Source organism: Cupressus sempervirens, chromosome 11 (assembly GCF_028749045.1).
Source record: "Cupressus sempervirens isolate cs-2001-9-10 chromosome 11, ASM2874904v1, whole genome shotgun sequence".
Lineage (NCBI taxonomy): Eukaryota > Viridiplantae > Streptophyta > Pinopsida > Cupressales > Cupressaceae > Cupressus > Cupressus sempervirens.
In genome coordinates, this window is record NC_143128.1 from 785,402,339 (window position 1) to 785,419,415 (window position 17,077).

General features: G+C 34.8%; 2 protein-coding genes across 3 annotated transcripts in view; one reads left to right on the forward strand and one right to left on the reverse strand.

The window, feature by feature from the left end:
* The first annotated feature begins 601 nt into the window (after positions 1-601).
* Positions 602-1,736, forward strand: LOC149531940 (Sugar isomerase (SIS) family protein). The gene has a single exon (XM_089810537.1). The coding sequence runs from the start codon at positions 834-836 to the stop codon at positions 1,431-1,433; it is 600 nt and encodes a 199-aa protein (XP_089666663.1). The 5' UTR covers positions 602-833; the 3' UTR covers positions 1,434-1,736.
* A 2,937-nt stretch (positions 1,737-4,673) lies between these two features.
* Positions 4,674-17,077, reverse strand: part of LOC149531941 (coiled-coil protein) — a 29,902-nt gene continuing 17,498 nt past the window's right edge. For both annotated transcript variants that reach the window (XM_089810052.1, XM_089810051.1), the window contains exons 5-6: positions 5,279-5,503; positions 4,674-5,202 (exon numbers count right to left, since the gene is read on the reverse strand). In XM_089810052.1, the coding sequence (XP_089666178.1) occupies positions 4,959-5,202; positions 5,279-5,503 (469 nt within the window). In that variant the 3' untranslated portion in view covers positions 4,674-4,958. The remainder of the gene's footprint in view (positions 5,203-5,278; positions 5,504-17,077) is intronic.

The window sequence follows — 17,077 nt, forward strand, 5'->3', positions numbered from 1 at the left end:
TAAACTCAAAACATTTCAAATACCTTTTGAATTCCCAAAAAGGAAATTGGAAATGGTCACTCTGCTTTTTACACTCATAATGTACATACATTTAGCATACTTAATCCTGAAAAGTTCTCCTAAATTTTGTTAATTAAACCATCCAAAAATTCATTTATCTCCTTACCAAATACTATTATTTTAAATTTTTAAATAAGTGATAATTTTAGAACTTTCAAAAAAATCTCCAACTAATAAAATAAAATAGTTGATATAAAAAGTCATTTCAATATTTGACAGCTATAATAAAAACCAAAACTACTCTCAAGAACAAAATATATAAAAGAATATATTTTCATTCATTTATTCAATTATACAATTATAATAAGTTAAAAAATAAATTTGAACAAAAACATATTTTGCAATTCCTCACATTACAATATCCTTCAAAGAAATTTGACGGCCATAAGAGTATAATTAGTGTAAGGTCACGTGGAAAGAGTTTTGAGAAAACAATTAGCATTACAATTTTTTCGAAGGAATTTTTATGGTCGTAGAAATGAAGATAATATCTTATAAAAGGAATTAGAAAGTCCAATGAATTTAGTAATGCAAGTGAACTTTAAAAAATTACTCTTAATATTTCAATGAGAATGCTGAGGAGGTGATTGACAAGGATAAGGAAAAATCCCAACAGGTAGAATAATTTCCTACCCTGGGCCAATTTCACTGTAAATTTCTTTGCAAACACCTTATCCTTATTGCACAGTACCCGTCTAAAAATATCCTCACATTCCAACCATTTATACCAGAACGGCTAGTTATTTCCATTGCATCTCCTCAAACGGGCAGAGATGGAGGAGCAACAGCCCCTTGCCGAAATGGCCGCCAGAATTTGCAGGGAGCTGGAGAATGTCTTCATCACGGCAGAATCGAGCGGGGTCGATCCAAGGCAAACAATTGTGGAAGAAATCAGGAAAACGGCTGAAGGCGGAGGTCACGTGGTAGTCCACGGCGTAGGACGGGAAGGGCTGATGATGAAAGGGTTTGCGATGAGACTCTTTCACCTCGGCCTCAACTCCGCCTGCGTCGGCGACATGACCGCGCCGCCCGTCGGCCCGAACGACCTGCTAATCGCTAGCGCCGGTCCGGGGGGCTTCGCAAGTGTGGAGGCAATTATTGCGAGGGCAAAGCAGGACGGGGCTAGGGTTTTATTGCTCACCGCGCAGCCCGGCGGTTCCGCGGCTCGGCTTGCGGATGCCGTGGCGGTTGTTCCTGCTCAAACCATGGCGAATTACGCAGGGCATGGTAAAATTTGTTCTTCGGTTTTGCCCATGGGGAGTCTCTACGAAGGCTCCCTCTTTCTGCTCTTTGAGACGGTCATTCTCGCCCTCGCTCCAGCTCTGAAGCAGACTCTGCAGACCATGAGCTCCAGGCACACTAATCTTGAATGATCTGGTCTTTTCCTTGTGGAAGCTTTAATGGCGAGTTAGGGTTTACGAAGTTTCTTAGTTTGGTTTATTGAGATTAATAGGGCTCAGTCCTTGTGTGTCATGGCAAGGTTTTGCGATTAGTAGGGCGCAGTCGTAAATGATCAAACAAAAATTCTTGTACGTAAATCTTCAACAGGTTAGCTTATCTTTTATGGATTGTACATAGAATTTGATGGTTTTGGCTATGGAGGGGCAAAATGCACCTGCATAATCAAATTGTTTGTTATTTTTAAATAAATTAATAAAAGTATATCTTAGCCCTCATATACACAGCACCAAATTTGATGTCTTTATATGATATCCTGCTTAAGAGGCCTATAGCATTTTTAAAAATCAGAAAATAAAAATGAATGAAACTCAAGAGATGGAAGGGAAAAAAAAAAAAAAAAGCAAAATTTAAAAAATTAAAAACGTTTTTAAATGATGAAATAATTCAGAAATGAGTGGAAGCTTCACACATAAAAAATTTAGGTTAAGATATATTTATTTATAAATTAAAAAACAGAGTATAGATGTGTATCTATAATTTGCACAGTTAAATAGTAAATTCAGTGTTATTATGCTTCTATTTGCTCATTGAAGTTGAAAGTATATAACAGACTACAACACTGATACGCACTCTGTTTCAAAAATATTTATATAATTATTATAATAAAAAATTATTTATAAATATTATCGCTATATAATATTTCAAATTAAAAAATCAATTAAGTGGAAAAAGTTTTAATCAATGATTCAAGTTACATTCAACAATTTAATTATTTTTTAATAGATAAAAGACTATAACAATATAATCTACTAAAAAATATTCCCTAACCAAAAAATAAATTTAAGTACACACATTACTTAACTATTTTTATGAGTCACACATGCACATATAATATATAATATATAATATATTGTTGAAACTTAAACCTCTTTGAATATAACCATAATAATCAAATAAAAATACTTCCTAACCAAATAATAAATTCAAGCACTGGATATACTTTAATATTTTAATATTTTACCAGTCATACAAGTAAATATAATATATTGTTATTAAAATATAATCTTTTTAATTTTAAAAACTAAAACAAAACTTTGATCAATCATTCAGACTACATTTAACAAATTCTTTGTTAAACACTAGTAGTAGAAATATCTCCCATATAAATATAATAATAATAATCCAATATCAATTACTCCATCAAACAATAAATTAGAATATTAATTCAATATTTTATCAGTCACAAAATTACGTATGGTAAATTGATTTTACTCGATTTCTTGTGTACGATCAATCATAACTGAAGGCAAATTGGCCAAGGGTATAGAGCAAAACTGGTGAATTTTAGCCATTGGAAGCATTGCTCTTTTACAATGTATTAAAAAAAAATCATTAACATTGCACTCAATCAAGGTTTTTACTACATTCGATTATATTAAATGGGACTTCCCCTTTTTTCCATGCTATAGGACATGGACAGCGAAAGAAGGCTTTTATCACTTAGATCTATAACTCCATCACACCTACATACAATGTATGAGATAACAGTAACTACTCAAATTACAGAAAAATAATGATTTGATCTTTGCCGCAGGAAAACTTTTCAAACATAATTTGTGGTCAAGTCAGTCAGCCTTGTAAATCATCTGCAGTTGAGCAAATTCTTACACCCATGCTTATGATGGAAAATTTCATGGCAAGAATTATTTCCTCCTAATGGTGCTAAATGCAACGAGAAAATGCTCATCGACAATTCACAAATAACTAGAACGACCAAAGAATTTATCTCAAAAACTATTGAATCCATGAGTTTTGTGGGCATATAATGGTAAATATGTGAAATGTAAATATTTGCACCAATCAGCCTTCAAACAGTAATTTATTGTACAAATATATCAACGATGACAATAATCTACTTAGGATAGAGAAAACCACTACTTCATATGATAGATGTGTAAAAAGTACGCACAACAGCTCTCTACTACCATGTTCAACTTCCAAAATATGTGGAAGGCTTCAAGATAATAGCGGTTTAATGCTGCTTAATATATCCGCATATGACCATAGGTTGTGATTTTGTTGTGCCCATCTACACCTTATTTGATAAGACACTAACATCATGTTAATGGATTTGGCCTTTCTTGTCTATCATGTTACCAGTGCCACATTCTCTTCTAAGTTTTAATTTTACAACAATCACAAAATGCATTTACGGCATTTTACTTCCTCTTTTTAATACTAACATACCAACAATTTCTATGGCATGACTTGTTGGTCCTCCCTAACTTCTGCTTATTATTTGTGTGATGCCCATAATATATGGGACACCATGGTGGCACACTTCAATGGCTCGATTTTGTTACATATCAATACTTTTCCTTAATAAATAATGTTTCAAGGAATGTGAAGTACTGAAATTGTAGCCTACAATCCAAAACAATGTGTCAACCGTAGAGAAGGGAATCATTTAAACCCTCAAAATTGTGGTTAATCACACTGGAATTTGAATAGTACAGCGCAATTATAGACACATTTATCAAGCTGCTGTTACACGGTAAGTGCTTCTAAAAAAATCTTCCAACTTCAAAAGATGCTCTGAGCAAAATTAAAACTGAGCACCATATAGCTGGTTGGTGAACCACTTATTGAACAACTGCATCCAGTTAACATAACAAACTCTTTGACACTAACGACTGATACCCATAGCATGGCCCGAGAGGAAAAGATAAATGCTTGCACTATGACTGTATACGTTAGAAACAATACTTCAGAACTTTCAAAGCAATGCAAGGATATGCCACTTCTAATGATCTAACAAAAGTTGCCGCTATAGAAAAGGTAGGTAACATATCACTTGAAAAGAATCATAAAAGCTGTCAAAGATTTTAAAAACATTAGAGTATATTCATTTCTTTTTTTTATTGAAAGGGAAATTCTATAATTGTGATGCAGAACAAACTGCATACTTCACTGGATTGAATGAGCTGGTGCCCAACGTCTCAGACTCTGTGTTATTAAAAAAAAGAAATAACTGATAACAGCACACAGAAAACCAATGGAAGTTAGCAATCTACTCTGCGCTCCTACTTTGAATTTGAAATATAAATTTAAGCTATTTAACATTTCGCATATACACAGGTATATTGTGCAATAGGTGAGGTTGGTTAAACATGCATGGTAGATCTCAGAAAGAAACATTGTAGTCTCCAATCTAGCAAGTTGACAGATAGAAAGAATTGATTGACCACTTCAAAATGGAATATTTTAGGGCATACATAACTCAGCCCAATAAACATAGTAAATTGCACAAGCGTTGTCCCAGCTACCTTGCCACTGCTGTCAGCTTTATAAATACCTGGAATTAAGATCAAACCCAAACCAAGCCTTCGCCACCACACCTACCATTCTTACTTAACTGTCACAATGGGCTCTTCGAAACAATAAATCAATTAACAAATATCAAGGAAAAATTGAATGCCATTTGAAATATTTTTAATTTATTTTCTATGTAATTGCTTTTCGAGCAATTCATTTTCTTTCCAGATTGTATCAAGATCATTCTGCAATTTTGACACATCAAATTGTGACTTTTGCATGGCTTCCAGTTTAGCTTCGTACTCTGCAATTTCTCTATGTATCTTGTCGATGCCGTACACTTTCTCAAAAGTCTCATTGAAGCTTTCATGTATAGTAGTTAAGAGCCTATAAGCCTGTCGAGCTGTGGGATTCTTCTTTGCATCCCTGAAAACAACAGATGAAATCAACAAAACACTTGATTGGATGTTTCTTAAGAAATTATATCAACCTAATAATTTACCTGAATATAATTTCATCAACAAGAGCATAAGTTCGGCCAAGTCGATCTTGGCAACTATTGCTTTCTCTTTGAAGCTGTTGTGTATCATGAACAATGCGAGCAATGTCTGCATCTTGCTTCTTGCTGTTCTTTGTAAGTTCTGTTATTCTTCTGATGTAAGTATGTCGTGCAGCCATTTTTGGTGCATTTTCAAGTTCTTCTGCTAATGAAACTTCTTCCTTCTCTCTGAGCAACACACAGCAAGGCAGACAAAACTAAGCAAATACCTTTGAACAAGCTAGAAACAAATCTAACGACCATTGCAAAAAGTCAAGAAATGTCATTAAATAGGTGGACTTCATAAAAATTGCCAACCTTGCAGCTCCTCGATGGTAACGGTTTGGCAATAGATGATAAAGTTTAATGTTGCCTTAGTAACTCAGAAGATTAAAATATAACAAGAGATGCACTGAAACCCAAAGAAAAGCATTTGAATGAGGCTGACTTTCTAGTCAAGTCATCCATTTCCCAGGGAATTTTTCTACCTTCTCTGCTGGCTAAAATATGGAAAAGAATCCGCAATGATACTAAGCAAGGAGGATAAACATAGTAAGAAACATAGCACACCAAACACCATTTAATTATAGGTCTGCTTCAAGGCTACTAAAAGAATATGGAGGTCCAAGAAAATGATTAGCCAATTATTAAAGAAGATAAAACCTTTGTCAAGTAGCTTTTCCATAAGAAAAACCACATCAGGATATTGAGCGTGGAGGGATGAGAGATATACACATGACCCTGGCCATATTTAATCTTGTAGGGCACTTCTCTAATGTAATTGTTTATAGAATCACTTGGAAGGTCAGAATAATGGATTTGTAGAAGTTAGAGAGGTACGTCTATAATTTGAAGCATGACTGTGGAAGATGCTCTTTCAGTGAAACTTTGATATGTAAACATCAAACATACAGTTGTTAGGCTGCCATAGTTCATAGACAACAGTAGTTTCTAGACAGTAGACTCTGGATCTAAGATGTAGATCAACTCAGACAAGAAACATGCAAGCCAGCTCTCTATCTAACCGTTTGACAAAATGCATTAGAGACATGGTCTCCATGACTGCAGTTTCCAGGTTATGTATCCGAATTGTTTAAATTTAAATTCTACTTGAGATATATACGCTTACTAAAAGGATGCCACTCAATCTTTAATGAATAGTAGTAACACCAGAACTGGGGTACGTCGGGACGGCAGGACATCCGGACAAGTTTCTGGGACTGGGGGAAATGGGCCTCATTTTCAGGATGGCAGGGGGCGGCCAGGGGACGGCACAAGGGGAGGACAGGGTGTTGTATGGTATACATATTGAACTTGAAATGCTTGTTATGAAATGATGTTTCAGTAGAACATACCAAATTAAAATACTTGAACATAGAAAAATTGCAATATGAGCTAGAACCATTGAACATTCAACATAGTAACATATTACATACCTAATAGTAACATTCAAAAATAAAAATAAAAATAGAAATCCAAGTTCCCAATCCAGCGGCAACATGGTTGTGGAATGGCAAAGGTGGGGGTACTTGGGTACGTGAGCACCCAGTGCGGGGACGTCTTGGGGACGGGTACTCCGAGGTTTCATAAGGGGTGCGAGTCCCCATGTAACACAAATATGAAATTACAATTGTTATTTATCATCTTACAATTTAATAACATCACAATATTAGAAAATGCAGAACTTATATTAAAATATTTTTAAATGGGCTATGGCAGATTCCTGTATGGCTGGCATAGAAGCAGCAAGCTTGAATTTGAAAATACAGAAAAGAAAAAAAGAAGTTCAGCAAGCCAAAATGTATATTTTTAATTGTGTCTGTATAAATTGTAAACATTGGTTTATGGTTAGGAACTTAGGGGTTTATGGTTAGGAACTTAGGGAAACTTTTTAAAGGTCAAAAGTCAAAGAAAATTGGTCAAATTGCATTAAAAATATCATCTGCCACATGGAAACACCCTGATATCACTGAAATTGCCCTGACACACTTGGAATTATACGAGTACAATTTCAGCTTTAAAAAGCATGCCCTGCCCAATTCCTATGCATTTGATACGCAAAATCATTCTGGTTTCCGAACAACTTAGCTAAAAACTGAAAAAGCAAAGGATGTCCAAGAAAACTAGAAACTATTCATCATCATACTGCCTTTTTCATAAGCCAAACTGTCAATAAAGTCTGCACTGATTCTCCATTAAAGTATAATCCAACTAATGGTGGAAACTCTCCCGGAACCACAGGATATAGAGGTGTTACCTAGAAGACCCAATGAAAATGCAACCACAGCAGGCAACTGCCCAATTAGAACAAAATCTAACGCTAACTCTAGGACAGCTCCCAAAAACACTCCTGAAATACAAAATTCTATATGAATTCAATGACAGCTTATTCACAAACTATATGGAAGGCCAACATTGAAGCCTTAAAAAACTTGTATACAGAAAAAAACATGAAGATATAGGTCAATAAATAACAAAAGTATTATAATTACTATTTCACATTTAATCCTAAAAAATTGTGTCCTAATAGTCTGCTAATGTAACTGACCTTCCACAAGTTGCTCTTGCAAATTTTTAGTAATAGTAAGAATCCAACCAGATTAAGAATAGAATTATCTAGCCACTGACAAGTTTTAACACCACCATTACAATTCTCAATCCACAAGACAGGGTAGTTCAAAAAACATAATGGATCTCCAGAGAGGCACCTCCAAAGATTCTTATATCAGCATTCACACAAACATTCTAGCTAGTCTTGCTAGAAAGACTCTATAATAGACTACATACTGCATGGAGGGACTAGTGTTTTCTTGAAAAGGTAGAATGAAGATTATGAAATCCAAAAAAATGATCTCTTATCTCAACATTTATGGTTGCATATCTGGAGTGAAAATGATTATGGAGTGTATATGTACTTGTTGGAAACAAAAGAGTCCTATACATCTACTGAGTATGTCTAGAGGTTAGTTATATGACTATTTTTCTTCCAATTAGCAGAAAATGATGCAGTTTTCAGAGAACCTTGGTGCATGAATAGGTCACACTTGTTCATTAAGTATTGATTTGGTAATTATCCTACAGAAGAAAGAAATCTAAGCACAGTACCAGTCTAGGTCCAATTACATCTCATTCCTAGTTAACTCAGAGAGAAAGTTACTCGAGAATTCCCACTCAAGGAAACACTGTTATACCATTCTTGAACCTGTGTTGGTACGAACTTGTAACAAACCTTTTAATATTGTCATTAATAGAAAAATCTGGATAAAGCATGCCTCCTATTGTGCCAAGAAAGAAATGAAGCATATAAAAATATTAAGAAAAAAGAGAAGATATGTCAGAGATGAGTAAAGGAAAATCCTTCATCCGCAAAAACAGGAAGAAAGAACGGGAACAAAGCTTAATAACTGGGAAGGCAAATTTGGAACAAGAAATCTGCAAGAAACACAACAAGTGCAGAAAATAGAAATAATAAAAGCGCCAAGACTTCAGCCTCTGATCCTATAGAAAGAATGGCTGAATGGAAGGAAAAAATCCAAGGAAGAGAAACAAAAATTAATGAGTGCAATATGACCACCCTAATATCTATTGAAGACCAGAAAATCAACCAGTGCAGATCTTGCACTAATAATGGGTCTTTTGAAAGTTAATGTTTACTTATCAGGAAACATTTCAAGCATGGAACATTATGAACCAAATATTAGTTGTAAAACCAGTCTAATAGAATTTAAGAAGACTGGGACCTGAAATGAAAATAAGGTATCTACATACCAAAATATAAAGTGATTTGTTATATGGATACCTTAAGGATATAGAAGAAAACGCAGAGGATCTGTACTAGATCATAAATAATATACAGAAAATTGGCCTATAGATAATAGGGTTCTGAACCAAGAAAACCACGAAAAGGTGAGATCCACTACCCAGACTATCCAAACTATCTATGGTAGGTAGTGTGGGTTGAGGAGAGTCACCTTCGCAGTGGTTGGGTTGTGCTTATCCTATGGGGTGGCTTACATTGTACATGGGCCCACCTTTAGGACCTATAGGGTGCCAGTGACTAGTTTCAAGTGATTCCATTATGCTACATGCCTCAATGTTCCAGATGAGATGGCCCTGTACTGATGATTCCAAACTTGAAACCTTGCCTTTTCTCATCTCCCTAGCAATTTAAACTTTGAAGTATAACCTCAAAGTTGTAATCATCAAGAAAGGCAGAAAGAAGAAGAAAAATACTCTGGAATCCGTCCAAAACAGCACTTAGAGCAGTTACAAAAGATACGTTGTGGTACAGTGAAGGTTTTTATTTCATAGATTCCTTCACAACTGCGGTCAAGGGAAGCAATAATCCTGCAAGAGAACCTGGTGGAAAAGTAGTCCCACAAGGACGGGGATCTAGAAGCAAGGCAAAGGATGGAATGTGATATCCCTGTTAGTGATTAACAAATACTTGATATCTTATTCTGTGAATATGGATTACATTGTATAGAATATATTTGCAGTTTGGTAATTAAATATAACTGACTGCATAATCGAAAGTTTGTGTAACAAACTGCTATACAGTTTTCAGACTTAACAATGTTTTAAGTCTCCATGCAAGGCTCCATCAAGTTGTCTTGTGACCCTAGGAAAGATGTAGCTTCAAGCTGTGTTCTTAAGCCACAAAGTTATGAATTAGTCAACAATGATCCCTAAGAGATGCAACAGATCTCTATCATTGTCTAGTGATCACGAAAGGGTATAATTCTCAATCATCTACTCTAAAGCTCTCTCGTTAGCAATCCATATTGAGTGCAACATCAAGTCCCAAACCTGTCTCCAAAACGAAGCTTTACAAATCATGTATTCTTCATATTTGTCAGCATCAGAAAGCAAAACAATGAAGAAAACCAGAAATGTTTTTCATGCAAAGCACCATCCCAAAACGAGAAGCTGCCACCAACCTCCAGAAGTTGTGCCTTGGTAGAATCTAATTCATAAATATATCACTCAACATTTTAAAGGCCCTCTTAAATATCAGTGGTGCATACTCAATAGTGGGCATGAATGCATAAGGCATCATTTGAAAATTGAACCAAACCTCTAATCACACAAGCTGCAGTTTTCAGTCTCATTTTAGGATATAGCTTCTCACAACACAATTTGAATCTCATCATAAATGTAGCCTTTTCAACACCTGTAGTAGATTCGAAGGAAGATATACTAAGTTTCCAATTCGGGTTCGGGGACGGATTCGGGTTTGGGGTTCGGGTTCGTGGGTTCAAGCAAAAAAAAATTCTCCATTTGGGTTCGTGGGTGGGTTTGTGAGAGAGAGTGTGTGTGTACATACTCACAAATAGTTACACCGCCATGTGAGATGGGGGGACAGGGGGACAAGTGTCCGAGACTGGGGGCAGAGGGGCCTTGATTTCGGGATGGGGCGTGGCGGGGGGAACAAGGGTGTATATACTATTACTATACATACGATACTTAAAATGCTAGTTATGAAAAGATGTACTACAATTATACAATATAAGATACAAAGATGTAAAAAAAAGTAAACTAAAACATTGAACATTGCATTGAAGTTTTCAATTGGAACATCATGATTCATGATCAAATGACAAACAAACAATTAACACTAAACATTGTACGTCAGCAAATAATAAATATTAGTCTATATATCAATCTTCAGATGAATAGTATGAGTATCTAGATTCTATTATATATTAGTAAATTACTAATAACAAACTTACAACCAAAAATCAGAATCGGCAAGGCTTATTTATTATAATTATTATTTGCTTTTTTTAAAACTTTTTTTGTTATTTCTTACATACCGAAATCAACTCAAAATAGCCCAAATACTACGGACCCGGATCCGGACCCAAGGATGAATCCGAACCCAAACGAATCTGGATCCGGACCCGAGCTCCAGGGTACGACCCTGGTAACGTAGAAGATATAAGACCCACTAAACCATTTATACTCGCATATTTTCTCTGCCAAAGAGAAAATCCAGCAAGATTTGTAGATGGAGATAGATGAAGATTCACATCTTCAAAAATGAAGCTTTCTGAAGGATCCTTCAAATAAGTTTTCTCCAACAAGCTAAACGAAGAAAGAGCAATTCTCTACCAATGGATTCATCTCCATGCATGAGGCTCATAAATTTGAATGTAGATCTCAGTTCCTCCTCACCAAACTTACTTATCACAAATCGCAAATGCCATTGAGTAACAAATAAACTCTCAGGTACTCTTATATTCAAGAAAGACTTTGGTTTCTAAAATGTTCAGATTTGTACTGCATCTCTGTACTCATTGTTCCATCATCGCAACCTTAAACACAACAAAAATTTGGGTCTATATTTAGGGGGTTGTTTATTAAAATGCTCTATTTGAATTCTGACTTAATCATCCCTGTCCAAGCAGAAACAAGGAATGAATTCAGATTATTTTTGATGAATGTGCCTTGGTGATACTTTCATCACAAAAAACAACAATAAAACATCTGCATTGAGAAAGTAAACAAAATTTGTCCACTAGAAAATAAGCGCCCAATATACAAGACTCTTAAAAAGAAAACCTCACAATATTAATCTTGGGCATCAAGATAAAAGAGTGATACACTTTAAAAGATGATCCTGCAAAATAAGAAAAACCTGACACAAACAGTCTATCGACGCCAACTGCAACTAATTAAAGAGGGAACCGATTAATATATACATATCATCATTCTTCAGCTGCGACTACTCCACGCTGGGAACAAAAGAATGCATAATGTAAGTGCTTACCAAGATCTCCACCAGTATTTCTCCCCATTACCTTTGCGCGCAATGCCACTGGCCAACAAATTACAGCAATCGCATGAAAAAGATTGCCTCAAAATCTACCTCTCAATGCTGCAGATTTCATTCATCGCATTAAAAGAATAGCTGCAGTGCAAAAAATAACCAACATAGACATTACAAAGCCCAATCACTGTCCAAATGGAGCATGCACAGGTTTGATGGGATACAGAGCACACTGGAAGTATTAGACCAAAGACTCAAACTAGACCATGATTACTTCAAATCTCTGAGTCATGAGCACCTCTTGTCTATTAGTCATAGAAGAGGCCCAAATGAGAATCACTCCTATCTCAGATGTGCCATTTCACAAGAATCTCAGAGCAGTTGCTGCATTTGAGTGGAAGAAAAAATTAATAGGCAGATCAAACTGCTCTCAGAGTATCGTAATAGATCAGCATTCTTTACAGATCCACTCACTTGTAAACCACATTAAAAACACTCAGTCCCATACAGAAGAGCTACGTTGGTCCCGATCAACCCTTGGAAAATGCCTACAAACAACAAATCTGTAGACCTATCTTGGCAAAATGGAGCCATAATATTGTTTCTTCTTAAGCTCAAAATAACATGGTTTCTGTTTACACTCAAGAATAGGTGGATTGCTGTTACATCCCAAATTTTGACCTAATTTTAAATTTATTTATAGCCGTTAAGTTGAAAGGATTTTCTTTCATAATCATGTGAAGAGGATGGTTAAATATATCCGTTGTATTCATTATGTTAATTGTTTATTGAAGATAGTCGTTATCCATTGTCATGTGACGATTAGCAATTGCTTGAATTTGGAATTATGGTTAATAATTAAATTCTTTATCTATATTAAAAGTTATTTTGGAATTGTTATAGAACTTGTTATTATCGTGGAAATATTGCACAGGTGATTGCAGAAGAAGATGAAGGGGAGAAGCATCGCTAAACGGGATCAACGGAATGGGATAGCTTAGTCCAATTATCAGGTTGACAAGTATGACCTTTAATTGCCTTGGTAAGGACCTAGTGACTTGAACAACAAGATACAATCAATGAACCTACATGAGCTATTAAATAAACATTTAAAACATTAATTATTTTAATTAAAAATAATACATACCTCAAATGATTTTTTATTTATTTTTCCACCACATAATTATAATGTATACCTATGTGCGTGCACATAGATATAGGAATAAAAGTCACACCATAATATTATTTTAATAAATAATATGATGCCACCTCATAAGTACATCTACATGCAAGTAGATAGATATATATTATAATTAATCTTGATTTATAACCTTCAAATATTTTTTCCATAATTATTCAATTTCTTGCTAAAAACCGAAATGCACATTTGGCATATTTTTGGCGATCAAGAGCCAAGTCTCTTCTTGGTAAGTTATGGCTTCTTGGAAGCTAGAAAGACTTCGAATATCTTTTTATTTTGAGCCGTCAGAGATCATGAGCATAAGAACATATCACCCGACCTCGGTTTCATAACACCCAATACCTCTGCAAATATACACGATATCTCTACAATTTACCACTTGATAATCAATGCATATTCCTTCACAATTTGCTTTCTATGTAGATAATTTGTTGAAGACGTGATTGATTCTCACACTGGGATTAAGCTTAAAGATTTCTTCCGTGAAGAGTGGGCTGATTGATAGCATCCAACAAGACTCCATTTTATTTTCAGATTTTACCAGGTTATGTGGTTGTCCATATTCCAAGTATTGCAATGTGTTTTATTATCAGATATTACTGCATTTCGATAATTATAGCAGTAAGATACAATTTCAGATTATGTTGCAAATCATCTTTGCTTAAATATCATCCGTTAGACCCTCTCTAGGACAGCGTTGTCTATGATGAATAGAAGCCAAGTATCCATGACATGATATCATATTTATTATACCATTGAAAGTCATAATCAAATGATATTTATTCTACAAGTCTTAAAGATTACATTTCTCGAAATCACAGATTGTGATGAGTTGGAAACATATAATATTCTTATATCAATTGAGGATCAACAGAGAGAGTCGTTTGCTCTAAGATTCGAACACCTGGGACTCACTGGCTGTATAGCCATGGAAAAGGTGAAGAGGTGAGATGAATCTGCAATAACATGGAAATAAAAGTCAGACATGACATAACAATTTTAAATTAATTTCATTTAATAGCTCATGCTTGTTTATACTATTGTTCCTGTTACATCCCAAATTTTGACCTAATTTTAATTTATTTATAGCCGTTAGATTAAACAGATTTTCTTTCATAATCATGTGAAGAAGGTAGTTAAATATATCCATAGTATTCATTATGTTAATTGTTTAATGAAGATGGTCGTTATCCATTATTTGTCATGTGATATTTAGTAGTTGCTTGATTTTGGAATTATGGTCAATAATTAAATTCGTTCTATATTAAATATTATTATGAAATTATTATGGAACTTGTTACTATCGTGGAAATATTGCACAGGTGATTGCAGAAGAAGATGAAGAGGGGAAGCATTACTAAACGGGATCAACGGAATGGGATACTAGCTTAGTCCAATTATTAGGTTGACAGGTATGACCTTAAATTGCCTTGGTAAGGACCTAACGACTTAAACTTCAAAATACAATTGATGGACCCACATGAGCTATTAAATAAACATTTTAAAACATAAATTAATTTAATTAAAAATAATACGTACCTCAAAAGGTTTTTGATTGATCTTTCCACCACATCATTATAATATATACCTATGTACTTACAGATAGATATAACAATAAAGTGACACCATAATATTATTTTTATAATAATATGATGCCACCTCATAAGTATATCTACGTGCAAGTAGATAGATATAAACTATATTTATTCTTGATTTATAACCTTCAATCTTTTTTCATATTTATTCATTTCTCTTGCTAGAAACCAATTTAAGACTTGGCATATTTACTTGGCGTCCAAGAGCCAAGTCTCTTCTTTTTATGTTACGGCTTCTTGGAAGCAAAGGAGACATATAACCTCTTTATACTATGAAGTTGAGAAAGGCAGAAGACGTGATTTTTCCATCACCCGACTTTCTTGTTTATCACCTCGACTTCTTTCATAATACCCAACCACGTTTTTCATAGCACCCAATATCTCTGCAGTTTACCATTTAGTAACTATTGCATTGTTTCCCTTCCACAATTTCCTATTATATTGATGTTCTGCTGAAATTGTGAACAATAATCATACTGGGAATTAGCGTTCAAGATCTTTTTTGTAAAGAGAAAGGCAAGTTGTTGAGCGTCCAGCAAGACTCCATTCCTTTTTCCAGATTATACCAGGTTATGTGGTTATTCAAAATCCAAACATTGCAATATGACTTCTTTATCAGTTGTTACAACATTCCAATTTATATAGCAGTAAGCTACAGTTTATATCATGATTCAAATCATCTTGCTTAATATCATAGGTTAGACCTTCTCTAAGTTAGAGTTGTTTATGGCAAATAAGAGCCAAGTAACCATGTTATAAAATCATGATTTATTTATGCCACTGGAAATTAGAATCAAATGATATTTTTCTACAAGTCTTAAAGAACACGTTCTTCAAATCACAAATTGTGATAAGCAGGAAACATATAATATTCATGAATCAGTTGAGAATCAACAGACAGAGCCGACTGCTCTAAGATTCACACACCTAGAACTCACCAACTGTATAGCCATGGAAAAGGTGAAGGGGTGAGATGGACTCTGCAATGACATGGAAATAAAAGTCAAACATGATACAATAAATCTAAATTAATTTCATTTAATAGCTCATGCTCGTCCATATTATTATTCCCCTATTGTCAAGTCGAGTGGTGGTGATCAGATCATTGAACTCATCAGAAAACCTTGGCCAATGTCGTTTAAAGGCATGTTTGCCATCTATGATCACTTGATGTCAATAGAGCAAGTTATTCAGACATGTCCATCCATAACTGTGAGGACATTCTAAACACCGGATTGCTCAGGTGGCTGGACTAAAAGTATCTCAAGCCTGATCCCGAGGCAGGGAGGGCCTTTCTATTCAATAGATTGTGTGGGGATAAATATGGTCTGAGTTTGGGGAGGTTAAGCCTAAGTCAATGCTTCTCCTCTTACCGAAAGTCAGGGCTTGCACAACCAACTAAAGATTCAACGGATACTTTTTGTATGTTCTTTCTTTTTCATGTTAAGCATTTACTTTACTTATATGTATGGAAGGATAGTAAATCGTTATTTCAATTATTACAGTTGATTATTGTTACAATTATTTCAATTAATCGTTATTTTAGTTATTACAACTGATCATTGTTATAGTTAATTTAGTTAATGTTATTATAGTTATTACAGTTGATCATTGTTATAGTTAATTCAGTTAATCATTATTATAGTTATTACAATTGATCATTGATGTAGTTATTTTAGTTGAGCTTGTTATTTCAATTAATCGTAGGTAGTTAAAAGTAGTTAATGTCTCGTGAAAAGGAATTCAGTATATTTGTTCAATAATTTGTTACTTCTAGTTCGCCTTTATTTTCTTATGAAAATCCATTTATTACAGTTCCCCTGTTGTCAAGTCGAGCGGTGGTGATCAGGTCATTCAACCCATCATAAAACCTTGGCCAAGGTCGTTAAAAGCATATTTGCCATCTATGATCACTTGATGTTAGTAGAGCCAGTTATTCAGACATGTTTGTCCATAACTCTGCGAACATTCTAAACACTGGAATGCTCAGATGGCTCGACTAAAAGTATCCCAAGCTTGATCCAGGGGTAGGGAAGGCCTTTCTATTCAATAGATTGTGTGGGTATAAATATGGTCCGAGGTTGGGAGATTAAACCTAAGTCAATGCTTCTCCTCTTGCCGAAAGCCGAGGCTTGCACAACCAATTATAGACTCATCGGATACTTCTCATATGTTCTTTTTTTTCATGTTATGCA